This window comes from Phyllostomus hastatus, unplaced genomic scaffold, assembly GCF_019186645.2.
Source record: "Phyllostomus hastatus isolate PE091 unplaced genomic scaffold, TTU_PhHast_1.1 phas_contig_40, whole genome shotgun sequence".
NCBI classification, from domain to species: Eukaryota; Metazoa; Chordata; class Mammalia; order Chiroptera; family Phyllostomidae; genus Phyllostomus; species Phyllostomus hastatus.
This window is the reverse complement of record NW_025333872.1, coordinates 76,089,167-76,104,335: the sequence shown is the minus strand read 5'-3', so window position 1 is coordinate 76,104,335 and position 15,169 is coordinate 76,089,167. Positions and strand designations below refer to the sequence as shown.

Below are 15,169 nucleotides of genomic sequence, written 5' to 3'. Positions count from 1 at the left end.
ACGGGAACCTAATCAACAAAACAAACAAACAAGCAAAATATAACCAAAGACACTGAAATTGAGAACAGGCTGACAGTGACCAGAGGAGAGAGGATAGGGAATTTTGGGGGGAAAGCATGAAGGGTTTGCAGAAACAAGTAAAAGGACACATGGACAATAATGGGGGAGGGGAGTGGAAACAGGAAGGAGGTGGGAACAGCTGGCGGGTTGGGCTGGGCAGGGGGGGGGAAAGGCAGAAAACTGTACTTGAACAACAATTAAAATAAAAATAAATAAAAATTTAAAAAAGAATGAGCCAATGAATGCATAAATAAGTAAAACAACAAATTGATGTTTCTTTCTCTTTTCTCTCTCTCTCTCTCTCTCTCCCCCTCTCAAATCAATAAAAAATTTTTAAAGGAAAGTCCAAATCCATATGCTTATTCTGGCAAAATTGTCTTTAGAGGAATAAATAATAAAAACTGCAGTGTGAAATGCATTGATCAGCCAATCATTTAACAACTGGATTAATCACAAGAAACAGAGAAAGCAAATTTCATTTGGATTGGTGACTGGGAGCAGAAGAGAAGACTTGGGTCCACTGAACAGTAACTGGTCAGCCTGGGGCTGGGGAGAGGAAGGTCAAAAATTAATAGAGGGATTTGCAGGAAGAGGTGAATGGAGCTTCTCTGTTCAAGGTTTGGTTGCCATGCCATTTAAAGCTCTCTCAAGCAATCTCTGCTTTGCAGATTCGAGTTTGTAGATGACTGACCTATGAAATAAAGCTCCAAGTCTCCATGCTACTGAAACAGATAACAGTTGAGTTATATCTAGTCAGGGAAGAGGAGAGTGAGGTGTGTTGGGTCATGTAAAATGAAAGACTTGGGGAAGGTGTTCTGAATACAACAGACCAGTTATCTATTCTGGGCAGAGGTAGAAAGTAGATGGCATTGGTTAGGTTATCTGCTCAGCCTCCTTTCTTGGAAGTTCTTTTCACTCCTGCTTCATATGGTCTCAGTGGGTGGCTCCTGCAGGCCATGCTTCTGTTTTGTGAGTCTGTCTTTCTGATATCATTATCTTCATGGCAAGTGTGGAACAAGATAGAGAAAAAAAGAGGGATCCTATTGTCTGGGTGCCTAAAGAGGTAAGAGTTATAAAAACATGAGCAGTGTTACATGAGCATTTTCTTCCTACTGTGGGACCGAGAGGAATGCTAAGGTTGATGAGTCAGTCTTCATAAAGAGAAAGGCTGTGAAGTTGTCTAGCAGCCAGAACAGGAGTAAACACCAACCCATTTAAGACCCAGCAAACCCTCTCTCCTCATGTTCTCTAAGACATTATACCATTGTTCATAATCAAAACAACAAAGTAAGAACAAACAAAAAAACTTCCCTAGCTCCCACTGGAAACTACAACCAAAAAGAGTACTAACTAAAACAACTAGGAACCAAAGCCAGCCGCAATCTGTGCTAATTTACCTATTTTCCAATCTAATCTATTTTTCCATATGGATCAAGTGGGCCTGTTTACCATCCATAAAATACACCTTCCAATTTCAGCTTCTATTCCTTTTTGTACCTCACTATGAGTTCTCCCTATCTCTCAAATCTTGTCTATTCTTTGACCTTTAGCCCTACATCCTCCAGGAAACTGTTCCTGACCACGCTGGCCATAGTGCTCTGGCCTCAAGCTGCACTCTGGGGGTGTTTTCTCCTCTGCTCCTCTGGAGAAATGCGCTCGTCTGTAGGTCTACAGATGGGTACCACCCTAAAACAGATGTTTGCTACACACAAATATTCTATTTTACTCCGAGGTCTGTGTAGGAAATGGGGCAGGAGATGGAAAGAATGAAAACCGAAGTACCTATGTAACTGGGATTTTTTCTGTAATGTATTTTCTAGGACCCATGTTAGAATTATGTACATTTATGTCAGTTTAGAACTAAAGGAAGAATATGAAATGGAACTAAATGAACATCTAACAAATTAGAATAAAGTCAATAGGAGACTAGATTACAGATAGCCCAAATAATCCCTGACCTCTTATGGACAGCAATTAGGTCAATTAGGTACAAACAGTGCCTGTCATCATTTTTAACTCTTGCAGTCAGTTTTATTTTTAAGTTCTTTGTTCATGCTTCTGTGAATACTGTAAATATCTACTAAATACTGTCTGTCTGATCAATGAACAGGGCAACTCCACAGAGCAAGTGCCATTAAAACAGGTTCATCAGACAGCCTGGCAGAATAGAAAGGCAAGGTCAATACCCGAGGATCCCATGGGGAATTGCTGTATTAATTCAGAGGTGAGGACACAAGAGCTTGAACTTTCCTAGTGGCAATGGGAAGGAGAAGGATGAGGAGATTCAAAACACAGCAAAGGAAAATTAAGTGCAACTTTAACCAGCAAGATTTGGGAAAGGAAAGAGAGGAATACATCAAAGATTACTCTAAAGTTCTGAGGCAGGACAACTGAGAGTATTACCACTAGAAAGAACAATGCTGCAGTAGGGAATATAATAATCATATATTTTCTTCCACAAGAGGAGTTTGGGATAGTAACAAGAAATCCCTAATAAAAGTGTAACAGGGATTTGTAGTTACAAATATTCCAAGAGAGACTGCAAACTGGATTTGTGTATGTGGGAGTTACTTACTCACTTAACCATTGAGGGCCTGCTGCATGGTAGGCAGGCCCTGAGCTGTATAATAATGATACAACTGGGAATAAAAGAAAGCAAATATAATTCCTCCCCCTGTGGAGCTTGTAGTATAGTGTTTTACTCAAATGAGGCACATCTGAAGGGGAAGGCACATGGTGCCATGCTGTCCCGACGGTGACACTGACCAGTGGGCCAGCCAGAGAAGAGCAAAGATCTGCAGGATGAGTTAAAACTAAGTAGGAGAGCAGAGATGGGAGGGAGAAGGTAGCATGGAGAGGGATGGAGCAACCCAGCCTCTATGGGAGGAGAAGGATGGCATCTGTGAACTACTGGAAAAGGCTAATCGGAGACATATATGATAAGGCATTTAGGAAACAATAATCTAGGTTTTGAGACTGTTCTTTAAATCTTCAATTTTCACTGATATCAGGGATTTAGCAGACACTGTAAGCAATTATCTGAGGAAATCAACTTAATATGCTACCATGACCAAAAGGGTCAAGACATCCCAGAAAATGAGGACACGATTAGCAGCAACACCAGAACCCATCAGTCACTCGTACTCAGAATCCCAGCTGCTTCCGCACCTGTAGGCATCTGTCAACGTGCACCAGGGAAGGCAAAACAGATCCTGAAAACCTCCAGCGAAGGCTGGCCAAAATGACAAAGTGACTAGACAGGCGTCCACATGAAGCCAGGCTTTGAAATGAGACAAAATGCTCTCAAAATTAGAAAGAAAACAATGAAGTTACAAGACTCAGGTTAACTAAACCATTTTATATAGAGATTGAGTTACCATGGTCTTCCTCTTCAAATCCCAAACAGGAGAATTAGATTGCACTCTTAGAATATCTATTAATCATCTATCATTTTCAGGGGAGGGATATAACTTGAAAGAGGTAGTTGCAAACAACTACAAGGGATGAATTATTGTTTTGTATTATGATCAGTAATTTTCTGGGTTCTTCAATCCAAAAGATAGTATATGCTAGAAAATGACTAAGTCCAAGAAATGCTTAAGTAACCCCAAGGAATATACAACTAGATTGTGTTACTGGGAGTACCTAATTTTATTGGTACTACATGCTAAAATTTTCAAGATTGGGAACATGCAACCCTCTAGTAATAATTCTGAGGCTTCTTAGGGATAGAAGATTGGGCCAGCTGAGCCTCTCGTTTGACGCAGTGAGATACTGCGCATGTTTTCACAAAGGGGTCCTCCGCTTTCACTGGTAGGAAAAAATGCAGCACTTAACTTTTGACAGAAAATCATATGCAGATAAACATTTCTGAATTCTGGAAGTATTGCAATAATTATTTTACTAGCAAATAAGCATGTATAACTTCATATCTTAAATATAACATTGCTATATCACACCTATTTACATAAGATGAATAAGCTGTATTTTTAAAGTTTTTACACATGGACACTGAATAGATAAAATTCCTGAGGCTAGCGGAATTGCTAGGTATTAAAGAGGGATTCACTCCAATGGTACTTTAAAAGCAGGAGAGTGTTCTGCCTTTCTCTTGATAATTCTAAAGTTAGGATAGACTAGGGCAAGAACACACAGCACATGGCCGAGGCTTTGCTGGTTTCAGGCAGCCATTCAGTTCTCAGCAAACCCAATTTCTTTAAGCTTCAAAGTGGGGAAGAGTCCACCTTCACCATTACCCACAGAAGCATCTTTTATTCGAGATGGGAAAACTATCATCTTAGCCCATCGGCACCATAGTGGGACTCTGGCCAGGGTTCCGCTAAGCAGTGAGACTTAAGCAGTGACATAAAGTAACAGATACATTCCTTAGAAGCCACTTTGCAACCCAGTTTCACCAAATTATTTCCATTCACTCCTTAATTACAGAATGACTTTAAAACAAAATTGCCTGATTTGAGTTTTATTTTCTTTTTGTGTTTTTCATCTCATCTTGGTGAAAATGCTCCACTAATTAGGGGCCTCAGAAGGAAAAAGTAAAGAGCAACCCAACTTTACCAAATAAATCATTCAGATATTATGGGGGCTATTTTAACATGTACACACTCTAAGATTATTTGCTGAGAGTTTAAATAAAATAAATAAATAAAATAAAATAAATTACTCCCTCAACTGCTATCAGAAATAAAAAGGACTGAAAGCAAAAGAGTTTCCCAAAATGTGAAACCCAAACAAACCTCTGCTATAAACTTCACTTGTCCAGGAGCTATTAGAGTGAAACTCATGATCAATGTGTTTTCCGAGATGACTCAAATCTACATGACTAAATTCACCATGAATGAACACAAAATATTTCAGCTTATGTTTTAAGATGGTCTATCTAGTAACAAATACTTTTAGGGTATGATAGAGTATGAGAAAAGGAAATATTTTCGTTTTCTTGTGCACACATTTTATGGTTAACATTACTTTATAAACAAAGACCAACAATACTATACTCTGGACATGAATGGTAAGCAACACAGAGAAAAGTAAAGATAATGAGAGATGTCATGTCAAATTTTCTAGAATCATATTATATAGTTTTTCATATGACATCAAGTTCAATACAATTTTATGAACCTGAGAAAACACTCTCCTTCATGTTTCACTTTCAGTATATACACACAATGTCATTCTGAAGGAGGCATTTTTACCTTACTTCCATTGCATGGGTTTGCAAATTCCTTTTCTCCCCATGTACCAGTCGCATATGCAGCTCAAGTGTTTTTTTTCCAAAGGAAGAATTAGGGCCAAACAAGACAAAGAATTTGCTGATACACACATGTCACTCCAAGAATTTTCCTGACAAATTCTCCACACCCAATTTAATTACTTCCCTACTGTAAAAACACTTTCCATCTGTGTTCATTCTAATCTTTTCAAATCCAAAACCAACATACTATAAAGCTAGTTAAAGAAGTGAGTGACATTAGCTTTAGGTTCCAAGTGAGCCAGCATTTTATAAGGCAGTGGGTCTCCAGCTTGCATGCGTTTTATGCTGATACAGTATTTCATTTGGAGCTCAGTTCTTCACTTCGTATTTGTTTAGAATAGAATTATCTAGCTTATGCTTTAAAATCTCTATCTGAACCAATCTCTCTTTTTCTCCCCCTCCCTCTCTTCCACTTGCAAACACACATATGCATGGGAGGTGGGAAAGGCAGGGAGAGAGAGAGAATGAATATTTGAATGACTGTGGTTTTTAATAACTAAAAAAAAGAATGCAGCCATATATGTATTGTAAATACTAAAGCAATGCTGCGAGTGTCTATTTGGTGTGGGGATTTTTTTGATGGGTTGTAAGAACTGAACCTCAAAACATGCAATACATGAAAAATACTGTTTTTGGCATTCCTTGATTCACTGACTTTGGTAAGTTATTGTGTGCTTTTTGTGCAGAATATTCTTTAGTATATTTTTAGTCTCTTCTTGGTATTCCATGGTTGCATTAATTAACTGCTAGCTTTGGCACTTCAATACCTAACACTCATGAATAAACAGAGAAGCCAAGAGTAGTCACATCTTTATGTTACAGACTCTATTAGGGTATGGAGACTGTCTCCATACCCTCCATACTCTTGCACCAGAGGTTAGGAGAGACCAGCCACTAACAAAGTCTCTGAGCAACCTTGAACCAATAGATGATTCTAGCTCACCTGAAGGTCTTTCCAGCTTGTATTTTAATATGTAAATATTGCTTTGTTTGTTTTTGATATCACAACATTTTACCATCCTCAGAAATTAATTTGTCTAATTTTACCTGTTTGTATTATAGATTAGGAAGTTAGTCACAGCAACCATCTGCTAGTTTTTAGGAAGTCAAGGTACTTTTCAATTAGTATATATCACATAATATATATTAATATATTAACATTATATATTAAATATCTGATAAATATTATAACATGACTAAATATATTTTAAGTAGTCACTTAAAATAGTCATCATTTGCCTTAAAAATAAAATCGTACTTTTAAGGCCTTATAACCTGGGATTCCTGCTCTAATTCTAGGTTTAAACACTAAGCTCTAAAGTCTGTTTCTTCTCTGACTTACTGATATCAACTGTGAACACAATCAGCTTGGTGGCTTTCTGCTTGGCTAATTTATTTAGGCGTAATATTATTGGGCCAAAAATCTCCAGTGGCTTGAAGGGTAAAGTATTTTGATATGAAATAGTAAAAATAAGAATGGTGATATTGTTCCATTTTTCTTAGTAACCCTTAAGACCAGCAGCTTGCAAAAATTATCTAATTATTTAAATAATAAGTCACAGGTAGGTCACTTGAAAGGTCAGTAAAATAATTAGAAAGAACATGCCCACAAGAAATAGAAGTTGGGCCTTTGCTCCTCTCCATGCCTTCTGGAATTACTCTGCTTTGTAAGAAAAAAAAAATATATTTATATAATAGTTCACTCATTTCCTCCTGCTCCAATAAGCTGAAACTACTTGGTTCTACTTTGATACCTAGCTATAAAGAAAAAATATCAAATGTCAAAAATTTTATAGCAGATTATATATTCTTGATGAACCTTCAAAAAGGCCATCATTTTAATACAAGGTGCATAGGAATTAATCACAGAACTATCTTACTGCATACAACAAAGCAAAGGCTACTCAGAATGGAAATAGACTGTATGAACATGTACTCGCTGCCCAAAAAGAATATATGGCAGTTGTTAACACTTTACCTGGAGTCATACTGTTTTGTTACACAAAGGAAATCGCTATGTACATCATATGCTGGAGCAAGTAGGATAAAATAAACTAAGACCCATCTCACCATTAAATATAAAGGTCTTAGTGCAGTAAGTTAAGGTATATCATTAATATCATATCAAGGATATATGTTTATTATGGCAATGGTATTTATAATACTTTTACTTTTCTATTTAAAATTGAGGCACTGGATCTTGAAATGAAAATATGTAGGCTTGAAAAACCTTTCGGGCATCTGGTCTCACACCAAGCAACTAAAAAACCCTGTCTATAGTGGCCTGACCACTTTAATTCATCATTTCTATGGGCTCCAAATAACCAAAAAGAAAATGTCAATTTAATTTTGAGTTCTCCAATTTGACAGCATTCACAACATTTAGCAATGTTTGATTAAAAAGAAAAGAAATATTATAGTTATTTTGGTAAACATAGATTTGGAAGTTACTGAGTTTGTGGCAAAATTTTAGATAAGAGATTAGTAAGACCAGTGAAGGCAAAGGTAAAATAATGAGTGTGAAAGGAAGATGTCCTCAAGTACCTCTGGCAATGTTCCTGCTATTAGTCTTTAAAGCTGATTTTGATCATTATCCTTTTTATTAATATAATGATTAATGGCACCCTAATCAGTATAATACACAATTTCCACAAAGATTAAGCTCTTAAAGAAACCAGTATTTCAAATCATAGTTGTATTTAGAATACAACATCTTACTAGTTCTCTAAAATTGCAATTTTTCTTAGAAAGTCTTGGCCTCTATTTCACTGTACCTGGAGTTCTGAGGTTCTGAAACATCTGATTCTGTGCACGTTTTCTTTACCTGTAAGAAAAGAGTACTAGTTATTCTCATATGAAAATACAACTTCCTCACTCAGGTTCACACACTCATTAAACTTAAAGTGGATACAGCTCTGTTCACCAAGATCTCTATAAAATACTCTCCACATTTTACAGCGGCAGCATGCAGTACTAAATAGGGTATTTCATTATTTTCCCATGAACAGCTGCCAAAGGCACTTCCCTAGACTCCATTAGTATATAAAATGTTCAGCTAAAATAGCTCGGGACTAGCTTAACTAGGAACAAAGAAACCAAAGAACCAGGTTTCCCACTTAGAAACTAGAAAGCCATACTGTTCTCAATTCACTAAGAAATGTTTTCTCAATCGATACTACTTCTGTCTCCTACTAAAGCACACAATAATAAACACCAGGTTCTGGGGGCAACGCATGGTGTTAGCTAAAACATTCATATATTAATTTTCATTTTCTCAATCCAGTGGCTGTATGTTTTATATATTTCTCAGCATATTAATTAAGTTTCAACATTGCTCATGGGCTTCTCACATATATTTGCAGTGTATTTTGCAGACTATATTTCAACTTTGTGGTTTTTAACCCACAAAAGGTAAAGAATGAAAATAACTTTTACTTCAAGGACATGCTATTCATTTCTGCACAATAGTGTGCAACACATTCTCTATAATAAGGTAAAACACAAAGCCATTTTTCACAATTTAACTGCAAGCACAGATACTTATGTTTATTACGGTCTTAATGGTATATTATATGTAAAGTAGACTCAATTTCAAAAATCTTTTAGTTAATATGAAGCATTAACAATATACATTTCCAAGCCCATGGTCATGTACTCTGGGTGTCTATATAACCATGGTTTATCCATACAACCTAAAGAATACAAGGCATTTTAAATTCTAATGTGTAGTTTGGAAGTGACAGGTAAGTCTACTGAATACACCACGTGGTATGAACTGCAGTACAAGTGGCATCACTGAAAAGTATGCTTTGAATTTTAAAGATACCACATTGTCTTTCTAACACACAGGCAATGCTTTCCCCCTTGGACTCAGAAGAACACTTAAATAAACACAGAAAACCCCTACACTTTCAAAAATCTGTCTTTTGCTATTCTAAACCAAGACATTTTTATAATCTGGGAAACAAATTATTTGCTTGATTAAGTGCACTCTCTTTTACATCCTGTGTATACATTTATACAATATAAAAATAACACTGATTAGCAAAGAGATTACCCTATTTGTAACATTTTCTATGCTCTTAACATGGAATTTAGAACCATGAGATGGAAGGGTGAGGAAATGTTTCCAAGAGTAATTAGTTTAAAAAAAAGAAAAAAGGAAATACTTTTCTTAAAATGTCAACATAGAATTTACTACAAAACCCACAAAGGTCTTATGTCTATTAACATTTTTCCATGAAATAGAAAAACTAAAAAGGAAGGAAACCAAAATAAAACCCTTCTTTCCCAGTGGTTCATTTGTATGATTCATCACCATAAAGTACATGAACTGCCCAATGAATACACAGAAATCATTCCAAAGCGAATGTCACTTTCCCTAAGACTACGATGACTTGACTTTGGGACTGACTGACGACACTGCAGACGACACAGACAAACTAGACATATGCTCCCAAGCAAGAGTCAGAACCAGACAAGCTTCCTGTGGTTCAAAAGACAAGGAATTTTTTTCTTCAATACCTATGGCTACATAAAACATCATTCCCAAAATAATTATCAGAAAGTTCTGATTATTTTAATTTTTTTCTCAAAGCAATAATTGTAATGGCAGAGGACACATCTATTGATTACTTACCATCTTGTACTCACAAAGTCCTAGATCCACAGCTAATAAATATGTGATAAAATACTGAAGTATAGATATTCTCTTAGATATTGTAAGAACTATGCGTTACTCAAAGTGATTCTTTTTAAGAGGTTCATTCATTTGTTCAAGGTCAAATGAGGGCAGAATGGTATTTAGGAAACCATGGCTACTGTAGGAGAGGTCACACAGTGTCGTGGGTGTTCAGAGGACAATCTACCCCAGTCAAAGGAAGATGGGGATGGCAACAAAGGAAGTGACTTCCGAACCAAGTCTCAAAAGATATAGGCCTCAAAGAAAAGCAGGTGTTTCAACATCATGGGGTTTGCCAGAGGAACCGTATTATGAACACCTTATAAATGGTAAAGAATTTGGAATACAGTCATACCCCAGTACTCATCAGCTCCAGAACTAGTCAAACCCTGTACTTGCTGCATTTTGATGAGAAGAAATGTTTCAGCATGCCGTGCTTACCCAGTATCCGTTGCACTTACTAAAACTTGCAAGAGTCATGAAACTGCCTTGCAAGAGAAAATGCTTCATCATTTGGTACTTGTTGGGTTTGGCACTCACCATGAGTTCAGGAACAAATTAACAATGAGTACTGAGGTACCACAGTATGCTCGTGGGCCAGTGAAAACTGCTTAAGAGTTTTAAGAAATAGACTGCATAGAGATGGTACAGAAAAGCTAGTGTGGAAGGAGTACAAGGTGAGGGCTGCAAAACAGATAAAAACCTAATGCAAAAGGAAAGTACAAGTTCTATGACTGCAGAGATGGCATTGATTTTGGCCATCACTACATCTCTAAACTTAAGTAGATGCTCCTTGCTATGGTCTAAATGTTTGTGTCCTCCTAGAATTCATATGTTGACATTCTAACCTTCAAGGATAAGGAAGTTGGGCCTTTGGGAGGTTCTTAGGTCATGAAGTGGGGCCTTTATGAATGGGATTAATGCTCTTATAAAAGAGGCCCTACAGTACTCCTTAGCCCTTCTACCACTGAAGACATAGCAAGGAGCTGGCTGTGAACAATAAAGTGGGCTCTCACCAGACACAATGATGCTGGTGTCTTGATCTTGGACTTTCCAAACTCCGGAACTATGAGAAATAAATTTCTGTTATTTACAAACTAGCTAGTCTGTGGTATTTTGTTACTGCCACCCAAATGGTTACTGCCACCCCAAATACCAGTTTGCTAATACCAGTTTGCTGGATTGCTAATTCAATCCAGCATGAGAGATGCTAAACACCTGAAATAAGACAGGGGCCATGAGAAAAGAGTTGAGAGGGTGTTGTTGACAGATATTTCTGAGAAAGAATTGACAGAATATTGTTATTGACTGAGGCAAAGTATAAAGTAGAATATGATCTGATGTTTTAATCTATCCTTGAAAAAATTTTAGTAATACCAAAAACCAAAAAAAGGAAACTTATGACTTTAAAATACTTCAAAACCCTACCTTATTTCTAAATTGATGGAGAAAAGTTAAATGAATCATTAAGAAAGTTATATGTTTATAGTGTCTTGAACACGAAATTAGAAGCCAAGTGGAAAGTTTTACCTAAATTTGAACACACCCGCCCATTTGAGAGATCAGCGACACTTCATTAAACGGTGACTGCTGAAACATACACACTATTGAAGAAAGAACATTATTATAAAATATATAGAACCTTCTGTCTTCAATGACCACCAATTTAGTTTTGAACTTGTTCTGAACAAAGTTGAAGCAAGCAGGCCAAGAAATGAAGTAGAATTTCATGCCCCCAATTTAAATCCAAACCCTAGTTTACATGAGACACACAGGAGGTGGGCAAAACCCACCAGGAGGGGAAAAGTGAATTGTGTTAAATGCACTGAAGTGGCTGCATTATTGTGAATTTTAACCCTACATAATGTTATTAAAGTACACACAACATCAAAGCAGGAAAAAAGAATTAAAAATTTAGCTATTTTAAGATTATTATTAGTATATAGTAAACATATAAATGAATCAAAATAGTGATTTAAAAAATATAACCAAAGACCCTGAAATACAGAACAGGCTCACAGTGACCAGAAGGGAGAGGGGAGGGAATTTCAGGGGAATTTCAGGGGAAAAGGGGAAGGGTTTGCAGGAACGCGTATAAAGGACACATGGATAAAGACTAGAGGGGTGGAAGTCAGAAGGAGGTTGGGTGGGGGGGGTGGGCTGGGATGGGAGTTAAAGGCAGAAAACTGTACTTGAACAACAATTAAAATAAAATGAAATTTAAAAATTTTTTTTAAAAAGTTAATCATGTACAAAAAAATTAAAATTAAAAAACCAAGTAAGTGAATAATACCTAAAATTTTTTAGTGTTTGTTATATGCAAGGCACAATGCTCAGGTAGATACTTGGTTTTCTTTAATTCACAGACATCAATATTGAAAACCAAAAAAATTAATCAAAAAGCAATTTCTGTAGTAAACTTCAAATTAAGATTTATAAAGACAGTTTAATCAGTATATGTTAGGAACCTAAAATTCATAAACATATAAACTAAAATGTTTAAAATAAAGATTAAAAAATCTTAATATTTAAAAGTTCAATTTTCATTGCATTACAATAATAATTATTGCTCTTTGTTAAGCAATTACTCTTTTCCATCCACTGTGCTGGACTATATATATGTGCAATCTCATTTGATCTAGGAAGACAGGTATGATGGATGAAACCCTCCATCTACAAATGAAAAAACTAAGGCTCAAAGAAAACTAAGGTTAAGATTCTGGTTCAATGTCCCACAGCTACAGCACTAACAGGGATGAAATCAGAACTGAATGCTATACCTCAAGCCTTTCTTTCTTGCTTATGATAGATTTGCCAATTGCTTTTATTAGATCTTAAAAAAAAAACAAAACTGAGTTGAAACATTCCATGGAATGCTTTTTAAAGAAGAACCAGTTACTTCTTATATCAACTATTAAGCAAATCTTTTAAACTGGGTTACATAAGAAACCAGTTTTTACCAAGCACTAATAACACTTAAATTCTATGTAAATAGAGTGAAATGTTCTAAAGAAAATATCCAAATACCTCTAGCATCCACCACCCAAACAACTGCAAAAAACACCTAATGTGAAAAACAACTTCTGTTATTTTGTTGTTGCATGTCTGAAATAGCAAGACCCACTCATTCAACAAGGGTTTACTGAATACCTTGGGTATACTAGAGACCATTCTAGAAATGGACATGAACTAGACCTGAGTGGTCCAACAGAATTACCACCAGCAACACATGGCTGTTAGTCTTTGAAATGTGGCTAGTACGAACTGAGATGTACTGTAAGTGCTAAAGGCATGTGGGAGTTCAAGTAATTTGTATGAAAATGAATACAAACAAATCTCAATATTTTTATATTAAGAAATAAATAGTATTTTAGATCTCCTGGGTTAAATAAAATAAATTCTCTGTTTCTTTTTACTTTTCTTTTCTTTTAAGATTTTATTTATTTATTTTTAGAGAGGGAAGGGAGGGAGAAAGAGAGAGAGAAACATTAATGTGCAGTTGCTGGGGGCCATGGCCTGCAACCCAGGCATGTGACCTGACTGGGAATCGAACCTGCGATGCTTTGGTTCACAGCCCGCGCTCAATCCACTGAGCTATGCCAGCCAGGGCCTTTTTACTTTTCTAACGCAGCTACTAGAAAGTTCAAAACACATATGGCTTCCGCCATATTTCTGTGGAACAGCACTAACCCAGACCGATGATAACCTGACTACATGAATCATGTGCTCCAGTGAAGGAGACATACAGTAAATAAGTAAACAGGTAAACATTGAATACGATGTCAGCAGTGGTAAGAATCAAGAGAGCACGAAGTAGAAAAAAGTAGAGAAGAATGGTTGATGTTATTACATTAGACACAGAAAATTCTTATTTGACAATACCACCCATTCTTCAAGTTTTTTAGGCTGTATGTACATGAATAACAGAAATTGTACTTTTTCACCTGAAACTAATACAAAATAATATTGACTGTAAACTGTAATGGAAAAAAATTATACTTTTAAAATAAATTATGAAGTATGTGGGATTTGGCATAGGGAATCATGAAAACTTTCAATGTCTGGAAAATAACTGTAGAAAATATAATCTCTAGAATATTTTGCATTACAACTATTATATTTAAGTATAAAATCACCTTAAAATTTTTCCTATTTTCTAACTATGAAATGCTGTGAAAAGCTTATGATGTTTCATATGAATTAACTTTTGTTAGAAGTAAAAATGTAATTAACTCATAAAAATGTGCAAAAAAGAACAAGTTTCTTTTATCTTATCCTACATCTTAAAAAGCTGGAACCAATTATCCCAATTATTTTCTACTTAGTCTTGCTGTTTATAAATCCTGAAACATTAACAACAATAAAAAAGTAAAGGATTGAATAATGGAAGAAGACATTTTTAGAAGACTTCTTGGTAACTTCATTTTGTTTTGAAATGAACTTTAATGATCATCTTAGAATACGTGATACAGTGATAACAAAAGGTCAATTCTGACACTATACTTCCAAAATAAAAATTTGAAGAATGAAAGTGTGCTAATGTAATGAGTGACTTATGATACATATTTTTACAGGTGATATTTAAGAAAATCTTTAGTTTTTCACTGTACCATGTAGAAATCATAATGTAAATTAGATTGTCAGCTTTGTATACAAATACTGTAGCATATCACAGCCTAGTTGATATATTAATGTACATTTTATAAAATGTACTTCATGACTAAGTTGGACAGATTGTTGTCAACAATTGTCTGGTAAAGCAGAATGAATTACCTTCAGGTTCTGTTTTAGTGAAAATAAGAGACTTCTTTTACCACCAATTGCTATGTGGCATTATTCATATTTTCTAATACTTAGAAGTTAGTCATATTGAAATTTGATGCTACTTAATGAAAATATAAAGCATTTTCTTACAGTTATACCATCATTAGTCTAGTAATGTAAATTATGCTCTGATTTAATACATTTCAATAGGATGACCTTTTTAATACATTTACTTTTTAAAAATCATTTGAACCAACTGATACTCAGAGTTTCATGGGCTCCCTAGATCATCCTGCTCTTGAGTCAGTAGAATTAAATAAACATCTCTTTTCAATTTTACTTCAGAATGTCTGTAGTAACAGAATCAAGAAAATATAAAAGTAGATACATAA

The 15,169-nt window shown here is 35.6% G+C and overlaps 1 protein-coding gene across 8 annotated transcripts in view; it reads right to left on the bottom strand.

Annotated features, from left to right (window-relative positions):
- EYA4 (EYA transcriptional coactivator and phosphatase 4) overlaps positions 1-15,169 on the bottom strand; it is a 256,090-nt gene that overhangs the window by 112,429 nt on the left and 128,492 nt on the right. For all 8 annotated transcript variants that reach the window (XM_045843080.1, XM_045843079.1, XM_045843082.1 and 5 more), the window contains one exon: positions 8,107-8,156. In XM_045843080.1, the coding sequence (XP_045699036.1) occupies positions 8,107-8,156 (50 nt within the window). The remainder of the gene's footprint in view (positions 1-8,106; positions 8,157-15,169) is intronic.